Source organism: Neopsephotus bourkii, unplaced genomic scaffold (assembly GCF_033783945.1).
Source record: "Neopsephotus bourkii isolate Nb327-2 ecotype Australia unplaced genomic scaffold, CSIRO-AGI_Nbou_v1 NB_923, whole genome shotgun sequence".
NCBI lineage: Eukaryota > Metazoa > Chordata > Aves > Psittaciformes > Psittacidae > Neopsephotus > Neopsephotus bourkii.
The window spans coordinates 150,090-167,698 of record NW_026901417.1 but is presented as its reverse complement, the minus strand read 5'-3'; the positions used below and the strand labels follow the sequence as shown (position 1 = coordinate 167,698).

Sequence of the window (17,609 nt, the reverse complement as noted above, 5' to 3'; positions counted from 1 at the left end):
AATAGACGCAAAAATAACAATGCAAAAAAAAAATGCAGACTTCCAGTTTTTGTTGGGTTTTGTGTTGGGTTTTTTGTTTAAGCAAACTAGCTCAAATCCTGCGATAGTGAATCCAGCAGGGAGCTCTGAAAAATGCATTTAACAGATTTTAAAAGGAGAAAAAAAACCCCACACACTACAGTTTCAATCAAAGCAGCAAGTTTAAATGAAGACCCTTCACACCATTTTGAACAGGGCACCTGGGTACAGGCAGTGGAGACAAATTCAGGGTCAGTTAAGACTCAGATACAGGCATGGAATGCTTCTTCATCACTGAAAACCAAATTCAGTAACAGTCAGAGCCAAAGCAGGAAGTAGTAACAATCTACATCCAGATTTCTGCATGTTCCTAACATGAAAAAAAAAAACTTTTTCCTAATGCAGTCCTTATGAAGAAAGATCTTGCAAATTACGTTTTTTTTTATTCTGCACATAATATTCAGCACTAATTATACGTTCCTTCAACAGACACATTTCCATAAGTCTATTAACCAGCCATAACACTACCTAAAAAAGCATATAATAAAGAAGCATCATTTTAAGGAGAACTCTGCACATAATTTTAACATCAACTTGAACATCACCATCAGTATTTCCAGGCCAGGCTCCCCTTTTGGATAAGCATTTTCCAAACAGATTCTCTCTCTAGGCATCTCCCGGCATGCACTATGGCTGATTGACTCTAGTCCTGTACTGCTTATCCACTGACATTATAAGACATCCAAGAAGAATCAATATCCATGAAAAGCGCTTCCTGCTCCGGCTGTTCCAACACAGCTTTATCTTGCTCCATCTTCTGTTAATCACTTTAAGTATGACCTCCCCTCAAGATGTCGCAGCAGAATTGTCAGGGATAAAAATGTAAAATTCCTTTGGGTCATGTCTTTTAACATCAAAGTTGATAAAAAAATAAAAACCAAAGCACTCTGCATACTCAGCTTCTAAGCAAAATAAATGACAGTATTCTCTTCCATCATTATGGCAGACTGAAAAGTATTAACCTTGATTTTAAGGTCTGCCATATGCCTTCTCAGCAAGGGGACACCACTGCAATCCTGCACATTAACTTAAAAAGACCTAAAACCATCAGGAGACTTTCAAGTCTTCAAAAAAAAAAACCCAAACAAAACTTAAATGGAAGTTACAGAATCAAGCTCCACTTTAACTGTGCTCCCTTTGAAAATCCTACCCAAAATCTTAAAAAAGAGAAACTTCAATTATATACCACAAAAAAAAAAAAAAAAAAAAAGAGGTTTTCACTGCAAATGATGATTTTGCAGTACTCTTAGAAACTAGGCACGTGATGTTTAGACATTTTTACTATATTTCAAAAGGGGGATTGATATGAGCTATAAATCGAGGCTGTTCAGCCTGGAGAAGAGAAGGATGTGTGAAGACATCAGAGCAGCCTTCCAGCATCTGAAGGGGGCCTACAAGGATGCTGGGGAGGGACTCTTCACTAGGGACTGTAGCAATAGGGCAAGGGGTGATGGGTTCAAACTGAAACAGGGGAAGTTTAGGTTAGATATAAGGAAGAAGTTCTTCACTGTGAGGGTGAGGCACTGGCACAAGGTGCCCAAGGAAGTTGTGAATGCTCCATCCCTGGCAATGTTCAAGGCCAGGCTGGACAGAGTCTTTGGTGAGATGGTTTAGTGGGAGGTTACCCGGCCCATGGCTGGGGGGTTGGAACTGGATGATCTTAAGGCCCTTTCCAACCCTAACTATTTTATTGAGTCTATGATTGTATGAATTTACTAATCAAACAAACATTAGATGAAGACTCATCTTCCTTACCCCCCACTACATAGTAAAATAAAACAAAAAGACAGTGTGTAACTCCTCACAGGCAGGGCACCTGAGGGATTTCCTACAGGGATGCACAGTCCTACGGAATGACAACAATGATCAATCTTGGTATTTGTCATACCACACCCAGAATTCTGCAAACTACACCCAGAGTACACTGTCTCAAAAGTCTGATTTAATACACAAGATCACTTTTTTTTACCATCACAAGATAGAGAAACATAAATTTGGGGGGGGGGAGTGGGGGACAGGGAGACAGCAGCACAGTATCAAAACTGCATGGACATGATCTAGCTAAACCTCAAGGTTTTGGATTTAAAATCTAAAAACCATCTTGGAAAGAGATGTCATCAGGAATATCCTAAAGGTACCAGAGATTTCAGTCGAGGTAAAATATCAAGAACACTGAGAAATGGATAAAAGCAAGTGGAAGGCCAATGCTGACCCTCCTCCATAGCACCCAAGGGTTCCACAGTCATCTTGAAGCAGGATAAACAGGTAACGGGACTCAGCAGGAGTCTGAGGCTTATCCAATGAAGCTAACAGAATAAATCAGGAAACAGAAGACACGGTAATCTAATGCATTTGGCAGATCTGGAATACAGTCTTAGCAGCTAATACCTGTGTGGCTCTGAGACTCAAGGAATGTAGATGCAAAAGTAGATACAGTGGAAACCAAATGTCCAGTTTAAGGCATTTAAGAGCATTTCATCAAGCCAGTCCCAAATTAGACACCCTTATGGGTCCTGGGTTTCCAACCCTCCACTAAACAGAACACAAGACATCACCCTATGGAGGCTCTGCTGCCATAATAATCATAAAGCAAGATCGTCGTTGATTTTCAACAGTGGTCTTGCTTGAAACCTAATTCAACAAGGATGGAGGAGAGAAAAGGGAATATCAAAATAGTGCACACTGTACCCCAAATGGAGCAACTTATCTGCAGGTTTCTTACTGTTTTCGGAGTGTCAGCTTAAATGCAAAATGCAACATTTGGAACTAGATAATCTTAAGGACCTTTCCAACCCTAACTATTCTATGATTCTGTTTGCCGATGTTCACAGTAGCAAGGATGAACAGCACCTATCTCCCCAACTAAGTTGTCAAAATCCAGTGGTTTAACACTTCGAACATACAAGTAAAACAATGACATCACTCTGTATATATTTTCTTAACAACTATAAATGAAGAACTTTTTTTTTTTTTTAATAAGATGTACTAAATCCCCTAAAGAAAATGTCTGTTTCAGTGGAGGCCACAAGTTCTGACAGTTTATGAACCCTCCTGTCTTATGACACAATCCTGTTTTTAAACAGTTGGGGGAAAAAGAGGGAAGAAAACTGAAAATAAAATTACCTCTTGCTGCCAGCTATTCTATAACCATTTACTACAAAGACTGTCATAGCTGAAGCAGTGGCTGTGGGCAGGGGCAGAGCTTGAACCCTGCACTAGGTGAACACAGCAGCTCCTTTACCCTCAAATTTCACTTCCACAGTTTCTTTGTCCTAAAAAGAGGATTAGCAATTTTTAAAATAACTTTGGGGACTTTCATGTTCTGGGAAATAAATAAAAGAATAAAATAAAAAAAAATAAATTAGACTTTCAAGTGAATAAGAAGAGCATCTGTTCTGCATTCCCAGTGAAGCAACTTTTTCGACTGCACAACCATTAAAGTCAAGGAGCTGTAAGTCAGACCAACAACCCAATTGCAGAAACTCCAGACAGTACGGATGAGAGAGGCTTTTTCAAGAGCTTAATTTCTTGACTGCGTAATAATACCGGGGGTGTTCTTCTCCTCAACCTTGATATTTGGCTCTGCATTTTTACAGCCGAAAAACAGGCTGCAAGAATTTCAATAGTCATTAGTGGAACAGATCCAGGAGAGCTCAGCAGGCAGCCGCTGTGCATTTCTTCATGGGAAGCTTCACTCCCAGCACACACCTCCCGCAGCTGGTGGGAGCAATGCAGGAGGTGGCACACCTGGCTGCAGCAGGAAACTGGAACCTCTGAGATCTCCCTGCAGGCAAATTCACCCACCCCCAATCCAGCCTTTGCAGCTATCCAACAAACCGGGGGGGGGGGGAGAACAGAAAAACCGTATCTGCTACTCCAGTGCAAGGGGTAATAGTTCCAACATGTAGCTATACACTGTTAACAGCCTGGGGGCTAGACCTTTAATCAGTGTAAGTTATTATAGATTCAGCCATGGCTCCAGCAGAATCATGTCAACTAGCAGTACAAATTTAGCTGCAGGGGCATAATCCTTTCATCTCAGGAACTTAAGAGGAAATACAATGCCCAGTTCGCTTATGTGGCCAGCTCTCCTATACAAGCACATACGCTCCTGTGCTCCTGCCATCAGCTGCAGCATTCAGCCCAAGGGCCAGACCACTGCCACAGGGCTCCCTGCACAGCCTCAAGCCAAGATGGGAGAGATGAGCTAGGGAGATGATGCTGCATCAGTGGCCACATCTTTCTGCTAAGATCCCCCATGAGAAACCCCCTACAAAAAGTGTAAGAACTGAGTTCAGGGTCATCTTCCCCTTTCTCAGAGCACAGCCAGCACACGGCATGCTGCTGGACAACAGCAGTAAAGTCTAGAGAAAAAACTAACACACATGAGGGTAAAAACTGGTGGTATTTTCACCCACCGGTTTCAGGGGACATAACTCCCTCCTCTGCCTTACTGAGTCAGCTCTCTGTTGCTCTGTACCTCGGAGAACCCTTCATTTATTTCTGCAGCGTCCACAGGTTAATTTCAAACTGTGCTTTGTATGTGTTTCCTCTTTTACAACTTCAGATTTCTTAACCAATTTTTACTTTAAACCCCTTTTCTTTCAAAATGTCTTCCTACACCCCTTGCAATGTTTATTGCACTGTACTCTCCACTTTTTCCTTCCTTTCCATCTTAGTCTTTCCTTCTACTGATTCAATCACTTCAGTTTTTACACAAACATTTTTTTTCAGCATTTTGAAGACATAGGTGAAATTCAAAGCACAAGCATAGGGCCAGTGGCAGGATATCTCTGCAGTATCTCTGCAAATCTCATTCTGAAATACATCAATGTTTGTGGAGTGAAAACCAATACACACTGAACAGGTAAAATCCTGTTTGGAGGCTTCTTCAGGCTTCTTATCCCCACTCCTTCCCCAGCTCCAGTGTTGGTACAGTAACTTTCACCCTGTACCAAGCTCAAGGCCCAAAACGATTACTAAAGTAGAAGAATCACATGAATGTAAATATTTGCTCAGGGCAGAGTTACCAAGAGAGAATTTCTGCTCAAGAGGCTGCAAGCTGAAAAAGAAAGAATAAAAAGGGGCCAAAAGTTTAAGAAAACAGAAGCCCACATTTAAATATGTTCATTCTAGTCAGACACCTGCCTGCTTTTCAAAAGTCTAAAGCAAACAGAAGAAAACTCTAACATTCAAGCAATATTTAGATGTCCCCCTGCCTTCAAAAAAATACTGGGCTCTTTGGACTTTTAGAAATCACATTCTTTAACATGAAGGCTGGTAGCCTCCCAGAATTTTCAACCAGACAGCCACGATGATGTGTACAGCTGTGTATGCTCATGCATACACTTTACCCAAAGGCTCTATTCAAAGGACAGAGGTTGGACTTCCAAAAATAGGCTAACAACTAACCAGACTCCAAAATCTGGTTAATTCACCAGCTCAATGAAACACAGAATCATAGCATAGTTAGGGTTGGAAAGGACCTTAAGATCATCCAGTTCCAACCCCCCTGCCATGGGCACGGATGCCTCACACTAAACCATGTCACCCAAGGCCTCGTCGAACCTGGCCTTGAACACTGCCAGGGACAGGGCATTCACAACTTCCTTGAGCAACCCATTCCACTGCCTCACCACCCTCACAGTAAAGAAATTCCTCCTTACATCCAATCTAAACTTCCCCTGTTTAAGTTTTAACCTGTTACCCCTTGTCCTATCACTACAGTCCCTAATGAAGAGTCCCTCCCCAGCATCCCTATAGGCCCCCTTCAGATACTGGAAGGCTGCTATGAGGTCTCCACGCAGCCTTCTCTTCTCCAGGCTGAACAGCCCCAACTTTCTCAGCCTGTCTTCATACAGGAGGTGCTCCAGTCCCCTGATCATCCTCGTGGCCTCCTCTGGACTTGTTCCAACAGTTCCATGTCCTTTTTATGTTGAGGACACCAGAACTGCACACAATACTCCAGGTGAGGTCTCACGAGAGCAGAGTAGAGGGGCAGGATCACCTCCTTCGACCTGCTGGTCACGCTCCTTTTGATGCAGCCCAGGATACGGTTGCTTTCTGGGCTGCAAGCGCACACTGAAGCCGGCTCATGTTCATTTTCTCATCGACCAGCACCCCCAAGTCCTTCTCCTTGGGCTGCTCTGAATCTCTTCTCTGCCCAGCCTGTAGCTGTGCCTGGGATTGCTCCGACCCAGGTGTAGGACCTTGCACTTGGCATGGTTAAACTTCATGAGGTTGGCATCAGCCCACCTCACAAGCGTGTCAAGGTCCCTCTGGATGGCATTCCTTCCCTCCAGCGTATCAACCGAACCACACAGCTTGGTGTCATCGGCAAACTTGCTGAGGGCGCGCTCAATCCCACTGTCCATGTCAGCGACAAAGATGTTAAACAAGACCGGTCCCAACACCGATCCCTGAGGGACACCACTTGTTACTGGTCTCCAGCCGGGCATTGAGCCATTGACCACAACTCTTTGTGTGCAGCCATCCAGCCAGTTCTTTATCCACCGAGTGGTCCATCCATCAAACCGATGTCTCTCCAATTTAGAGACAAGGATGTCATGGGGGACAGTGTTGAATGCTTTGCACAAGTCCGGGTAGATGATTTCAACTGCTCTACCCGTCCATCAGTTCTGTAGCCCCATCATAGAAGGCCACCAGATTGGTCAGGCAGGATTCCCCTTTGGTGAAGCCATGCTGGCTGTCACCAAGCACCTTGTTGTTTTTCCTGTGCTTTAGCATGCCTTCCAGGAGAATCTGCTCCAAGATTTTGCCAGGCACAGAGGTGAGACTGACTGGTCTGTAATTCCCCAGGTCATCCATTTTCCTGTTCTCGAAAATGGGGGTTATATTTCCCTTTTTCCAGGCGTCAGGAACTTCACCTGACTGCCATGATTTTTCAAATATGATGGACAGTGGCTTAGCAGCTTCATTTGCCAGCTCCTTCAGGACCCATGAATGGATTCCATCAGGTCCCACGGACTTGTGCACGTTCAGGTTCTTAAGATGGTCTTGAACCTGATCCTCTTCTACAGTGGGCCTAAGGTCTTCATTCTCACAGTCCCTGCGTCTGCTTTCCAAGGCTTGGGTGGTGTGGTCAGAGCATGTGCCAGTAAAGACTGAGGCAAAGAAGTCATTGAGAACCTCAGCCTTCTCTGTAAATTGACTTCAACCATAAATTACCATAAATTAAGACGTAGCTTTATGTAAAGCAGTGGCTCTTTATACTTCAGCAACAGAATATTCAAAATGCTGAAAGAGAGAAAAATGTCAAATATAATGCAAAACTGACTCATTCAGCAGTCCAGCATAAAAATATTCTCTCCTGGAATCTTCATTAAGCTAAAGAATTTCCAGGAAGTGGCATCAAATCAACCTCTGACAAAATTCAAGAACTAGAATTATCTTTCAATAGGTACCACTTCAGCATTTGAAAATATAATTTCACTGATATAACTATTCATTGCCACACTGAAATTCATGAGGACCTACAACATTCCACAGTTCCTTCTCTTATAGCAGTTGCCAGTGGTCTGCTCCATCTTTCCCTGTTAACACCTTATTCTGTCATCACAAGTGATGCTTTTTCCTACTACTAACAATAGATTTGAAGACCATGAATTGCACATTACTCTGTTCACTGCCTGGTGAAAACTTCTTACCCAACATCAATAGCTTGCTTCAGAACATCAATCTATCCTTCCACATTTAAACATACCATAGAAACCTCTGCCATTTAAAAACTTCAAAATGGTTATTCTAGCTTTTAATAATATTAAGCTCTCTAAAAAGGCACAAGCATTTAAGAAAGATGCAAAAGTTGGTGATGCTTAACACATTTCTTCATGATGAAAAGCTCCTTCTCTAGCCTATTACTGCCCAGCACAAGTTCAGTGTGGCACCCACAAAGAGCCTTCTGACCAGTCTGTCAGGGATGCCACACAACAGTAAGCCCAGATGTCCCAGTCCCACCACAATGCACATTACAATATCGAGGCTGTACCAAGTGTCTTAACATAGAAGGGAAATCGCATTTTAGCACTTCTGCAACTTTTTTATGCTGACACTTGACTGTCAAAGAGCCATGGGTTTTTAGAGTTCAGAACTGTGATGGTTTAAGCCCAGCTGGTAACTCAGAATCACAAAGCCACTCGCTTACTCTCTCTTTTGCTCGCCCACCACTCATGGAAGGATGGGGAGGAGAACTGAAAGAATGTAAATCCCACATGTTGAGATAAGAACAGTCCAGTAACTAAGGTATAATACAAAACCACTACTATTATCACCAAGAATAATAATGATAAGCAAAATAACAAGGGGAGAGAATACAGAACCAAAAGGGGGAAAGAAAACAATAAAACAGTGATTTGGGTCTTCCGGATAACTCCCCCCAGTTTCTATCCTGGGCATGACGTGCTGTGGTATGGAACATCCCTTTGGCTAGTTTGGGTCAGGTGTCCTGTCTCTGCTTCCTCCCAGCTTCCGGTGCCCCTCCTCACTGGCAGAGCATGAGACTGAAAAGTCCTTGATCAGGGTAAGCGCTACTGAGTAACAACTAAAACATCCCTGTGTTATCAGCACTGTTCTCAGACTAAAGTTGAGAACACAGCATTGCACCAGCTACTAAGGAGAAAAGTAACTGTTACAGTTGAACTCAGAACAGTTATCTACCCCTTACTCTGTAGCATTCAGGTCATACTCAGACCCCACATTTTTCAATATACCATTGCCTTTTGTATCATATATATATACATATATATATATGTATACACATACACAAAGTGAGATGTATCATTCCTTAGTCCATGGACCATCCCTATAACATTCACTTAATTCATTCAGTCCATGTTGCCAGGCTCCACCTGTTGTAGCAGTCTCTCAAGGCATGAGAGACAGTGTGTAGTGTTGGACTGCTGCCTGCTGATGATACCGCTCGGTCTTGTTGCTGCTGAGCTCATCTGGTGTCATCAAAGTTCTGTGGTGGGGTGATGACCTGAGGGAAGTCAGGGTCAGTCGATGGTGACCTGAGGACAGTTCTGTTGCTGCTGGCTTTCCCATGATTTTATTCTCTACTGATGATCATGACAGCATGTATCTTGTTTTCAAAACGCAGAGTGGCAGAGATAGGCATCGAGTTAAGGGGCTACAGAAGTGTTACATAGCAAGCAACAGCATATAATTGCATTCATTAGCTGTTTTCCCCCAAAATTAAATCCCCTTGAGGTACACACCAGAATTCCCCATCTTCCCACATTACCCACCAAGTATATTCAAGCCCCTGAGCAAAAGCAATCCCACGAGTAAGTTTGCCTTTACCTGAAGCAGGAATAACTGAGACTGTTTTCCCCAACAAATTCTTTATGTGCACCACAGGAACTTTATCCTCTTCTATGGTATGTAAAAGTTGTGACTGGACTGGGCCAGCCCTGTTGGCAGATCCCCTCGTGTTGTCCAACCAAGTGGCTTTTGGTAAATGTGTATACCAACGTTTGAAAGTCCCATCACCCATTGCTCTCAGTGTAGTTTTTAACAGCTCATTGTATTGTTCAATTTTCCCAGAGGCTGGTGCATGGTAGGAGATGTGATATACCCACTCAATACCATGCTCTTTGGCCCAAGTGTCTGTAAGGTTGTTCCAGAAATGAGTCTCATTCTCCGACACAGTTCTTTATGGGGTGCCATGTTGCCACAAGACTTGTTTCTCAAGACCCAGGGTAGGATTCAGAGTAGTGGCATGGGGCACAGTGTGTATTACCAGCCGTCCGGTGCTTGCTTCCATCACAGTAAGCACATGGCACTTGCCTTGGTGGGTCAGTGAGAATGTGATATAGTCAATCTGCCAGACCTCCCCACATTTGTACTTCAGCCATCGTCCTCCACGCCAGAGAGGTTTCAACCGTTCGGCTTGGTTAACTGCAGCACGTTTCACGTTCGTGAATAACCTGGGCAGTAGTGTCCATTCTTAAGTTCACCCCTCGATCACGAGCTCATCTGTATGTTGCGTCTCTGTGTTGATGGCCTGAAGTGTCATGGCCACCCCAGGCTAAAAATAATTCACCCTTATATTGCCAATCTAAATCCATCTGAGGCACTTCAGTCTTAGAAGCTTGATCCACATGTTGGTGGTTCTGATGTTCCTTGGTGTCCCAACTCTTGGGTACATGAGCATCTCCATGGCATACCTTCAGCACCAGGTTCTGCACCCAGGCAGTGATATCTTGCCACAGTGCAGAAGCCCAGATGGGTTTACCTGTGCATTGCCATTTGCTCTGCTTCCATTGATGCAACCACCCCCACAGGGCATTTGGATCATCCATGAGTCAGTATAGAGATAAAGTACTGGCCATTTTTCTCATTCAGCAATGTTCAAAGCCAGCTGGATGGCTTTCACCTTGGCAAACTGACTCAATTCACCCTCTCCTTCAGCAGTTTCTGCAGCTTGTTGTAGGGGACTCCCTACAGCCACCTTCCATCACCAGTGCTTTGCCATATCACGGCAGGACCCACCAATAAACAAGGCATATTGCTTTTCACTGTCTGGGATTTTGCTGTACAGTGGGGCCTCCTCAGCATGTTACCTTCCCCTTTGGTGACATTTTAAGTCTTTGCCTTCAGATCAGTCCATGATCACTTCCGAGATTCCCAGATGACTGGGATTTCCTACTCAAGCTCATAGTATGATCAGTGCGGCCCACTTACTCCATGTAGCATCAGCTGCATGATCACAGAATCATAGAACAGTTAGGGTTGGAATGGACCTTAAGATCATCTTGTTCCAACCCCCCTGCCATGGGCAGGGACCTCTCACACTAAACCATGACAATTGAGGCTTAGTCCAACCTGGCCTTGAATACCGCCAGGGATGGAGCATTCACAGTTTCCTTCAGCAACCCATTCCAGTGCCTCACCACCTCACAGTAAAGAACTTCTTATATCCAATCTTCCCCAAAAACTTCCCCTGTTTAAGTTTGAACCCATTACCCCTTGTTCTGTCACTAGAGTCCCTAATGAAGAGTCTCTCCCAAGCATCCCTATAGCCCCCTTCAGATACTGGAAGGCTGTTATGAGGTCTCCACACAGCCTTCTCTTCTCCAGGCTGAACAGCCCCAACTTTCTCAGCCTGTCTTCATATGGGAGGTGCTCCAGCCCCTGATCATCCTCATGGTCTCCTCTGGACTTGTTCCAACAGTTCCATGTCCTTTTTATGTTGAGGACACCAGAACTGCACACAATACTCCAGGTGAGGTCTCACGAGAGCAGAGTAGAGGGGCAGGATCACCTCCTTCGACCTGCTGGTCACGCTCCTTTTGATGCAGCACAGGATACGGGCTGGTATCATCAATGTCAGTGATATCATCGACAGTTGTTTTCAAGTCACGCACCCATTCATCCAGAATTGAGGTGGGTTTTCCATCCCACTTTTTCCTGCCTTCTCCATGATCCCTCAAGTAAAACCACAGCATGGCCCATGGTGTGTACCTCTTATATCTTCGGGTCAGGTGTCCTGTCTCTGCTTCCTCCCGGCTTCTTCTGCCTCTCTTCACTGGCAGAGCATGAGAGACTGAGAAGTCCTTGGTCAGGGTAAGCACTACTGAACAACAACTAAACCATCAGTGTGTTATCAGCACTGTTCTCATACTGAAGTTGAAAACACAGCACTGCACCAGATACTAAGAAGGAGGAAAATAACTATTGCAGCCAAACCCTGGACAAGAACCAAAACACTAATCATATTAAGAAGAGAACACAGACAAAGGGAGAAAAGTATCTTGATGATATCTGAAGGGTTATTCAGGTAGCCCAGCTCTGAGGTAGAAACCTTGACCCTCTGTTATTGGAGCTTCTGAAGATGGCTGATGAAATCACCTCTCTGAACCCTCCAAGGACCCTGCAGGAAATCCTGCAAGAGAGGACTGAGGTTATACTATGTAAACAACCTCCTCTCCCCAGCCTTCCTGCCCAGCTCCCCACCAAGCCCTCCCACAGCAGTCACATCACTTTCTGTCCCACACAAGGGTCTTAAGCCTGACTAAACAATAAGAGAAGTGCAACCCAGAAAACAAGGAAGTGGGCAATACCAATAAACTCTGAAATACAATTGCATTTCACAAAAAGGTGAAAATAGCAAAGAAAGTCAGCAACACCAGAGGAAAGAGCAGGGAGAACAGCATTCTGAGAACAGCACTAACGCAACACAAAATAGCACCATTTAAACTCATAACCCTGAGAATACAGATCACAACTGCACAACCTGGTATTGCTCATTGACATACATGGTGACTACTGCCAGAAAAGGCAGTGGCCATATCAGTGAAGAAACAGAGGTGGACGTCAGGCTGTCATTCCATTTAGCACTGCAGGAGAAGACACCATGAGCTAGCACTTCTCTGTGCTGGCCAGGACAGTATTTGCCCGGTATCAAGGTAAAGCAAGCATGCAGTACTTCAGTACCAAAAAATCTTAATGATAGCTAAAACAGATACAGTGAAAAGCTACAAAGTGTGAAATCAAATTCAAAGACCCATAAAACTTTAAGATAGTGCCAAGCGTTAAATGTAAATATAGTTACACTAAATGTCGCTTTTAGGAGCTGGCTGGGGAACAGGAGGGGGGAGATAGTGGGAGGGGCAAAAAGTTCCACTGGAAGCACTTTCCAGTGTACCTCCACTATTGTTCCACCAACAAAGGCTTTCTCAAATTTCACTAGTCATAACCTCCAAACCAGCCAAAGTGCCGTGCTGTGACTGACTGCCTTCCAATTAGTGTATGCTCCACTGAACACAACACTGATCTGCGAACATCTATTCCCAATTTCACGTAGATTTTCACGGTGGAGGTCCGGGGTCCTGTGCCTCGGGAACTGGGCTCCATACTCAGTGAGTTCATAGGAGTTGGTAGAGGACAAGAAAATTAGAGACCTGAGAGCTGGTGGTGGGCACACAGCGCGACCTGAGAGCTGCCGCACTGTGGAAGGAACTAGCTCAGGACCTCAGTGATACTCCCTCATATTTTTTCTCTCCTCTCTCTCGTTTGTACCTTAGTCCACCTCATCTCAGGCTATCCTAAATTCTCTGTTTCCGCATCCAAAAAATACACAAAGCTGTTGGTTTTGGTTGGGTTTTTTGGGGGATTTTTTTAACTTGAAAGGAACTTCCAATTAGTTCAAAGAATTTGGAACAAGAGACTTTTTACCAATGGTATCAATATTCATCATTATGTAAAAATGATAAATCAACGGCTGTCAGGAAACACTCATTTTCACATCAAACTTTGGTAGCACCAACACAAATACCACAGTAGTTACTGTTACTTTTAATCTGCCACAGTATTTACTCAAACAAGTTAATATCTACACAGGCAGCGCAGATCTCTCACACAGTATCTGTCCCCAATCCTGAGAGGTACTTTGTTTTTACCACTCATCTTTTTTAAATGGTTTTGAATTCTGCAAGTTTTCAGTATTTAGTAAATGAAAAATATTTTAAATGGTTACAAAATAGCTTGAAGAAGAAAATTAATCTTACTCAGAAGCATCTTATAAGTGTATACCTTTAGTAGAAACCAGCAGATAGTCATAGCAGAAACAAAGCATTAACTACATCATTGTTGCATTTGCGCTCTCTGAGCTTTCAATCCTCACACAGCCCACTTGGTCCCACTCACTAACCACAGCAGGATCATCTGCACCAATATTACTGATGTCTGCTAACCTCAACAAGACCCCTAGAGCAAAAAAAGATAGAAACAATTTGGAAAAAAAAACATATATTCATTATTATTGAGCTGGGTCAGCAGGAAAGCTCCACTCAGGAACATCCAGTGCTCATTGAGGCAGACGCTTTACAGACACACGAGAAGTCAAAGCTGTTCCAAAGACCTCCTACAGAAGTTAGTTCATTTTTAATTTGAAATCAGTGGGAAGCATACAGCTTTTACATAGCATGTCAGAGGGCAGCAGTCCCCAAATCATCCCATCTTACACAGTTTGTCTGAGAACAAGGCTTCCCCACAACTAAACCCACAGCAACCTAATCAGGGAGCTCAGAGCAGAAAACCCTTGGGATGCTTTGAAAACCTCAACCACAAAGCCTGTCCTGAAAACATGCAACGCAAATGATGCACAAATAAAAATTACCACCTTGGATTCTGACTTCTGAAGTCTTTCCCTCACAGTGGCCCAGGGTTTTGACAACCTGCTTCCACTGCTACTGACCCAAGACAGTCTTCCTCATTCTGGATCACACTATGGAAGCCCATCCCACACAGAAAGAAAGCCATGAGGAGCATCACCACTCCATTTACGATTCCACTCTTTTTATTGGTTTGAACATACCATCCTCTCTTGCATCCCTGAGACATTTCAAATAAGCTTCCAAAATAAGCTTTATTGGTTTGAACATACCATCCTCTCTTGCATCCCTGAGAAATTTCAAATAAGCTTCCAAATCCCAGTCTCCTTGTACATTACCACCTCAAATCGATGTTTGGAGCTTCAGAGGTATCCATAGGAACTCTGCAGGTCGGTATTTGCCATGGCATACTACACTTGACTAGATTTCCTTGATGAAAGGCAACTTTTTCTTCCCTGTCTCTGTGGAAGATACCTGTAACAGCTTGCATCTGCACATTTGGGTAGAGGCACAGCTCCTTTGGAAAGATAGAGTCCTGGCTTCATTTTCATCAAGAGTTTTAGACATAATTTAAATGCAAAGAGCTGCACCAAAAAGGGACTGGACAATGGCAATTCCATCTCCATTCAAGAACTGAGTCAGCACTACACAAGCAGAACACATCTGATCGAAGTCACCGGGGCAAGCAAGCTTAAGCCTCTACAGCATTCCATTAGATCATCAGAGTTCAGGTGCTGTAACTCTGAGAACAGAAATAACTCACTGAAGACAACCACAATCAACAAAACTACAAATTCACACATACTGTGGAATATCTATAGCACCTATCCACAAGGATCTGACGTGAGAGTCCCGGCTCCTTTTAACAGAGATTGCTAACACAGGTATTTCAGCAGCATCCAATCCATGCGGGAGGATCCATCTCCAAATTTAATGTACTGAAGATTGGTACCTGTAGTTCAGGAGGTGCCAGAAGTTAGACTGGCTGAATATTCCTGGACCCAGTGCAAATGGGGAATTTTAACAGCTCTGCAGCTCGCTGGAATCTTTCTCAGGCTGATCTGCCTTTACCTGCCAGAAGTGGGCCAAAAACTTACATTTTTTTGAGTATTTATTTCTTCAAAGGAAGGAATTCCTTTAAACTTAACTTCATTGTTATCATTTTCCTCTAGCTTTACTAAGGTGTAATGGCTTAAACATTGTAAAGAACTAGGTCATAAATGCACTAAATCAAGAACAAACCCAGCTTGCTTGTTTCAGGTATGATTATATAGACACAGCTCTGCTGCTTTGTATAACTAAAATATTGTAATAGCACTGTGAAAATCAGATTTATATTAAATATATATTTGTTATAAAACATACATGAATAATTTTATCAATATCCCATTTACATTCTGCACACTTCTCTGTTTGGGCAACAAACCCGATTCTGGTCATTAACAATTGCCAGCAGTCTCTTCACTGCTTGCTGCTGCTGCAGATCAGGCACTGCAAGAAGCGGTTAGTCCCAGATTCTTGTAAACTGTAGAGCCATTTTCCTTTGTGTTAAAATTCCCTAAAGCTTGCAAGGGAGCTAAGGTAGAGTATATCCCTTTAACACAGTTTAACCACTCAGTATTTGGAATGGAAAATGTGACTTAGGTACTGGGGTTTAAAAAACAGCTACAATGAATGCAGCCAATTTTCTAAACATGAATCTCATAAGGGTTTTTAGGGTGGTTTTTTTTTCCCTTTCCATTTTTTTTTTTTTTTCAGGAGAACGTAAGGCTTACAAGAGGCAGCCAGCTAAATGCAAAAGACCATTATGGCTCAGAGGTTTCCAATTTGCAACTAGAAATGGTTTACATTACAAGTACTAACAGCTCCAAAAGATATTTTAAAAAGGCAAGAGTAGAGAAAAACTCTGCATAAGTGCCTAAATATGGATTGGCAGAAAATAAATTCAACCTATGCAGTTAATGCTAGTCTCACTAAAGTAAGCACTTAAAAAAACTGGTTTTATGTGGATTTAGGAGAACTAAAATTAAATTTACACATACAACACTACATTTGCACATATAGTACTATTACACATATAGTACTATATTTACTCAAACATGCAACCTCTGAGCACTGTCAGCCGTGCAGGGACAAGGCTGCTCGGTGCCTGCAGACATTCACCAGGTTTGAAGGGAAACACTGCAGGGGTGCTTCACCTCCACTGAGCAGGACCGGGGCAGCAGCACTTGCCAGTCCCAGCTTCAAAGCTCGGGCCTAAAGAGGGGCTGGTCGGGCCCCCACGGACAATGGGTTCGCCTCAGACACACAGTAGCCCCCTGCGGAGGGCGGCGGGATGGGCAGGGGAGAACAAAATCAACACCAGGAAAAGTTGAGCGTGCCTCCGGACCTGTCCAGGCTGCTCCGCTGCAGGCCGGACCTCCGGCCCGGGGGCACTCCGACCCCCACGTTCCCGGGTGCCGCCGCTCCGGTCGAGGCTCAGCACCCGGCGGGGAGAGCGGGCAGAGGAAGGCCCTACCGCCGAGGCAGCGCCCGCCGACCGGGCAGGGCAGGGGAGCGAGCGTTGTGGGCGCAATGCCCGGCAGGGCAGCGCTGCCCCCCCAGGCCTTACACACCTGGAGCGGAGCCGGCCCAGGGGGCGGCCTCCTCCGCGCCCACCAGGGTGACCCCGCGGATCGATCCCCACCGAGACCCCAGCTCGCCCCACTCCCCAGCCCGGGCTCCCAGCGGCCCCTGCCCGCCCCAGTCTCCGCTGAGGAAAAGACCTGGCGGGCAAGCGTGGGGCGCCGACGGAAACCTCTCCCCAAGGGTGCTGGGGCAGATCCCCGGGCGGGCAGCGGGGCCCGGCGCGGAGGGCGCAGCCTTACCCTCCGGCTCCATCTGCTCCTGCCGCCGCGCTCCGGCGCTCCCTAAGCTGCTGCGAGTCGGGCCGGGCAGCGAGCCGGGCCGAGCGGTTACAAAGGCGGCCGCCGGGAGAGGGGGGTGGGCTTCCTCTCCCTCCCACTGCAGCTGCAAAGCGCCATGAGGCGCCGCGAGCGGGACAAGGCGCCCCCAAAGGCGGTGGAGGCGGGAGCCGCCCCAGTGAGACCGGCTGCGGGGGCCACGCTGGCTGCCGGGATACCAGGTGCCGCTCCCGGGCCGGGAGGAGAAGCCCTTCCGGCCCTGTGGCTCGGTACGGCCGGGAGGCGGGGGCCGCGCTGCAGGCCGCGGTGGCGCGGAAGACCCCCCAGCCCCAGCGCCCGCCTCCTTCCCGCCCAGGGCACCGGGCGGCTGCGGTGCGAGGGGCGCCCACCCGCCTGCGTGGGCCCCGCGGGCAGCGCTGCTGGAAGTTCACGCTGAAGCGAGCTAATCCCGAACGGGAGGAGGCCGCGTCCCGCTCCCTTCAGGAGAACCGTT

The 17,609-nt window shown here is 45.4% G+C and overlaps 1 protein-coding gene across 1 annotated transcript in view; it reads right to left on the bottom strand.

Moving 5' to 3' along the window:
• The window catches only part of FGD3 (FYVE, RhoGEF and PH domain containing 3), a 129,619-nt gene extending 112,274 nt beyond the window's left edge, over positions 1-17,345 (bottom strand). Inside the window, exon 1 of the mRNA XM_061357778.1 lies at positions 17,081-17,345. Coding sequence (XP_061213762.1) covers positions 17,081-17,093 — 13 coding nt within the window. The 5' untranslated portion in view covers positions 17,094-17,345. The remainder of the gene's footprint in view (positions 1-17,080) is intronic.
• Between the last annotated feature and the right edge of the window lie 264 nt (positions 17,346-17,609).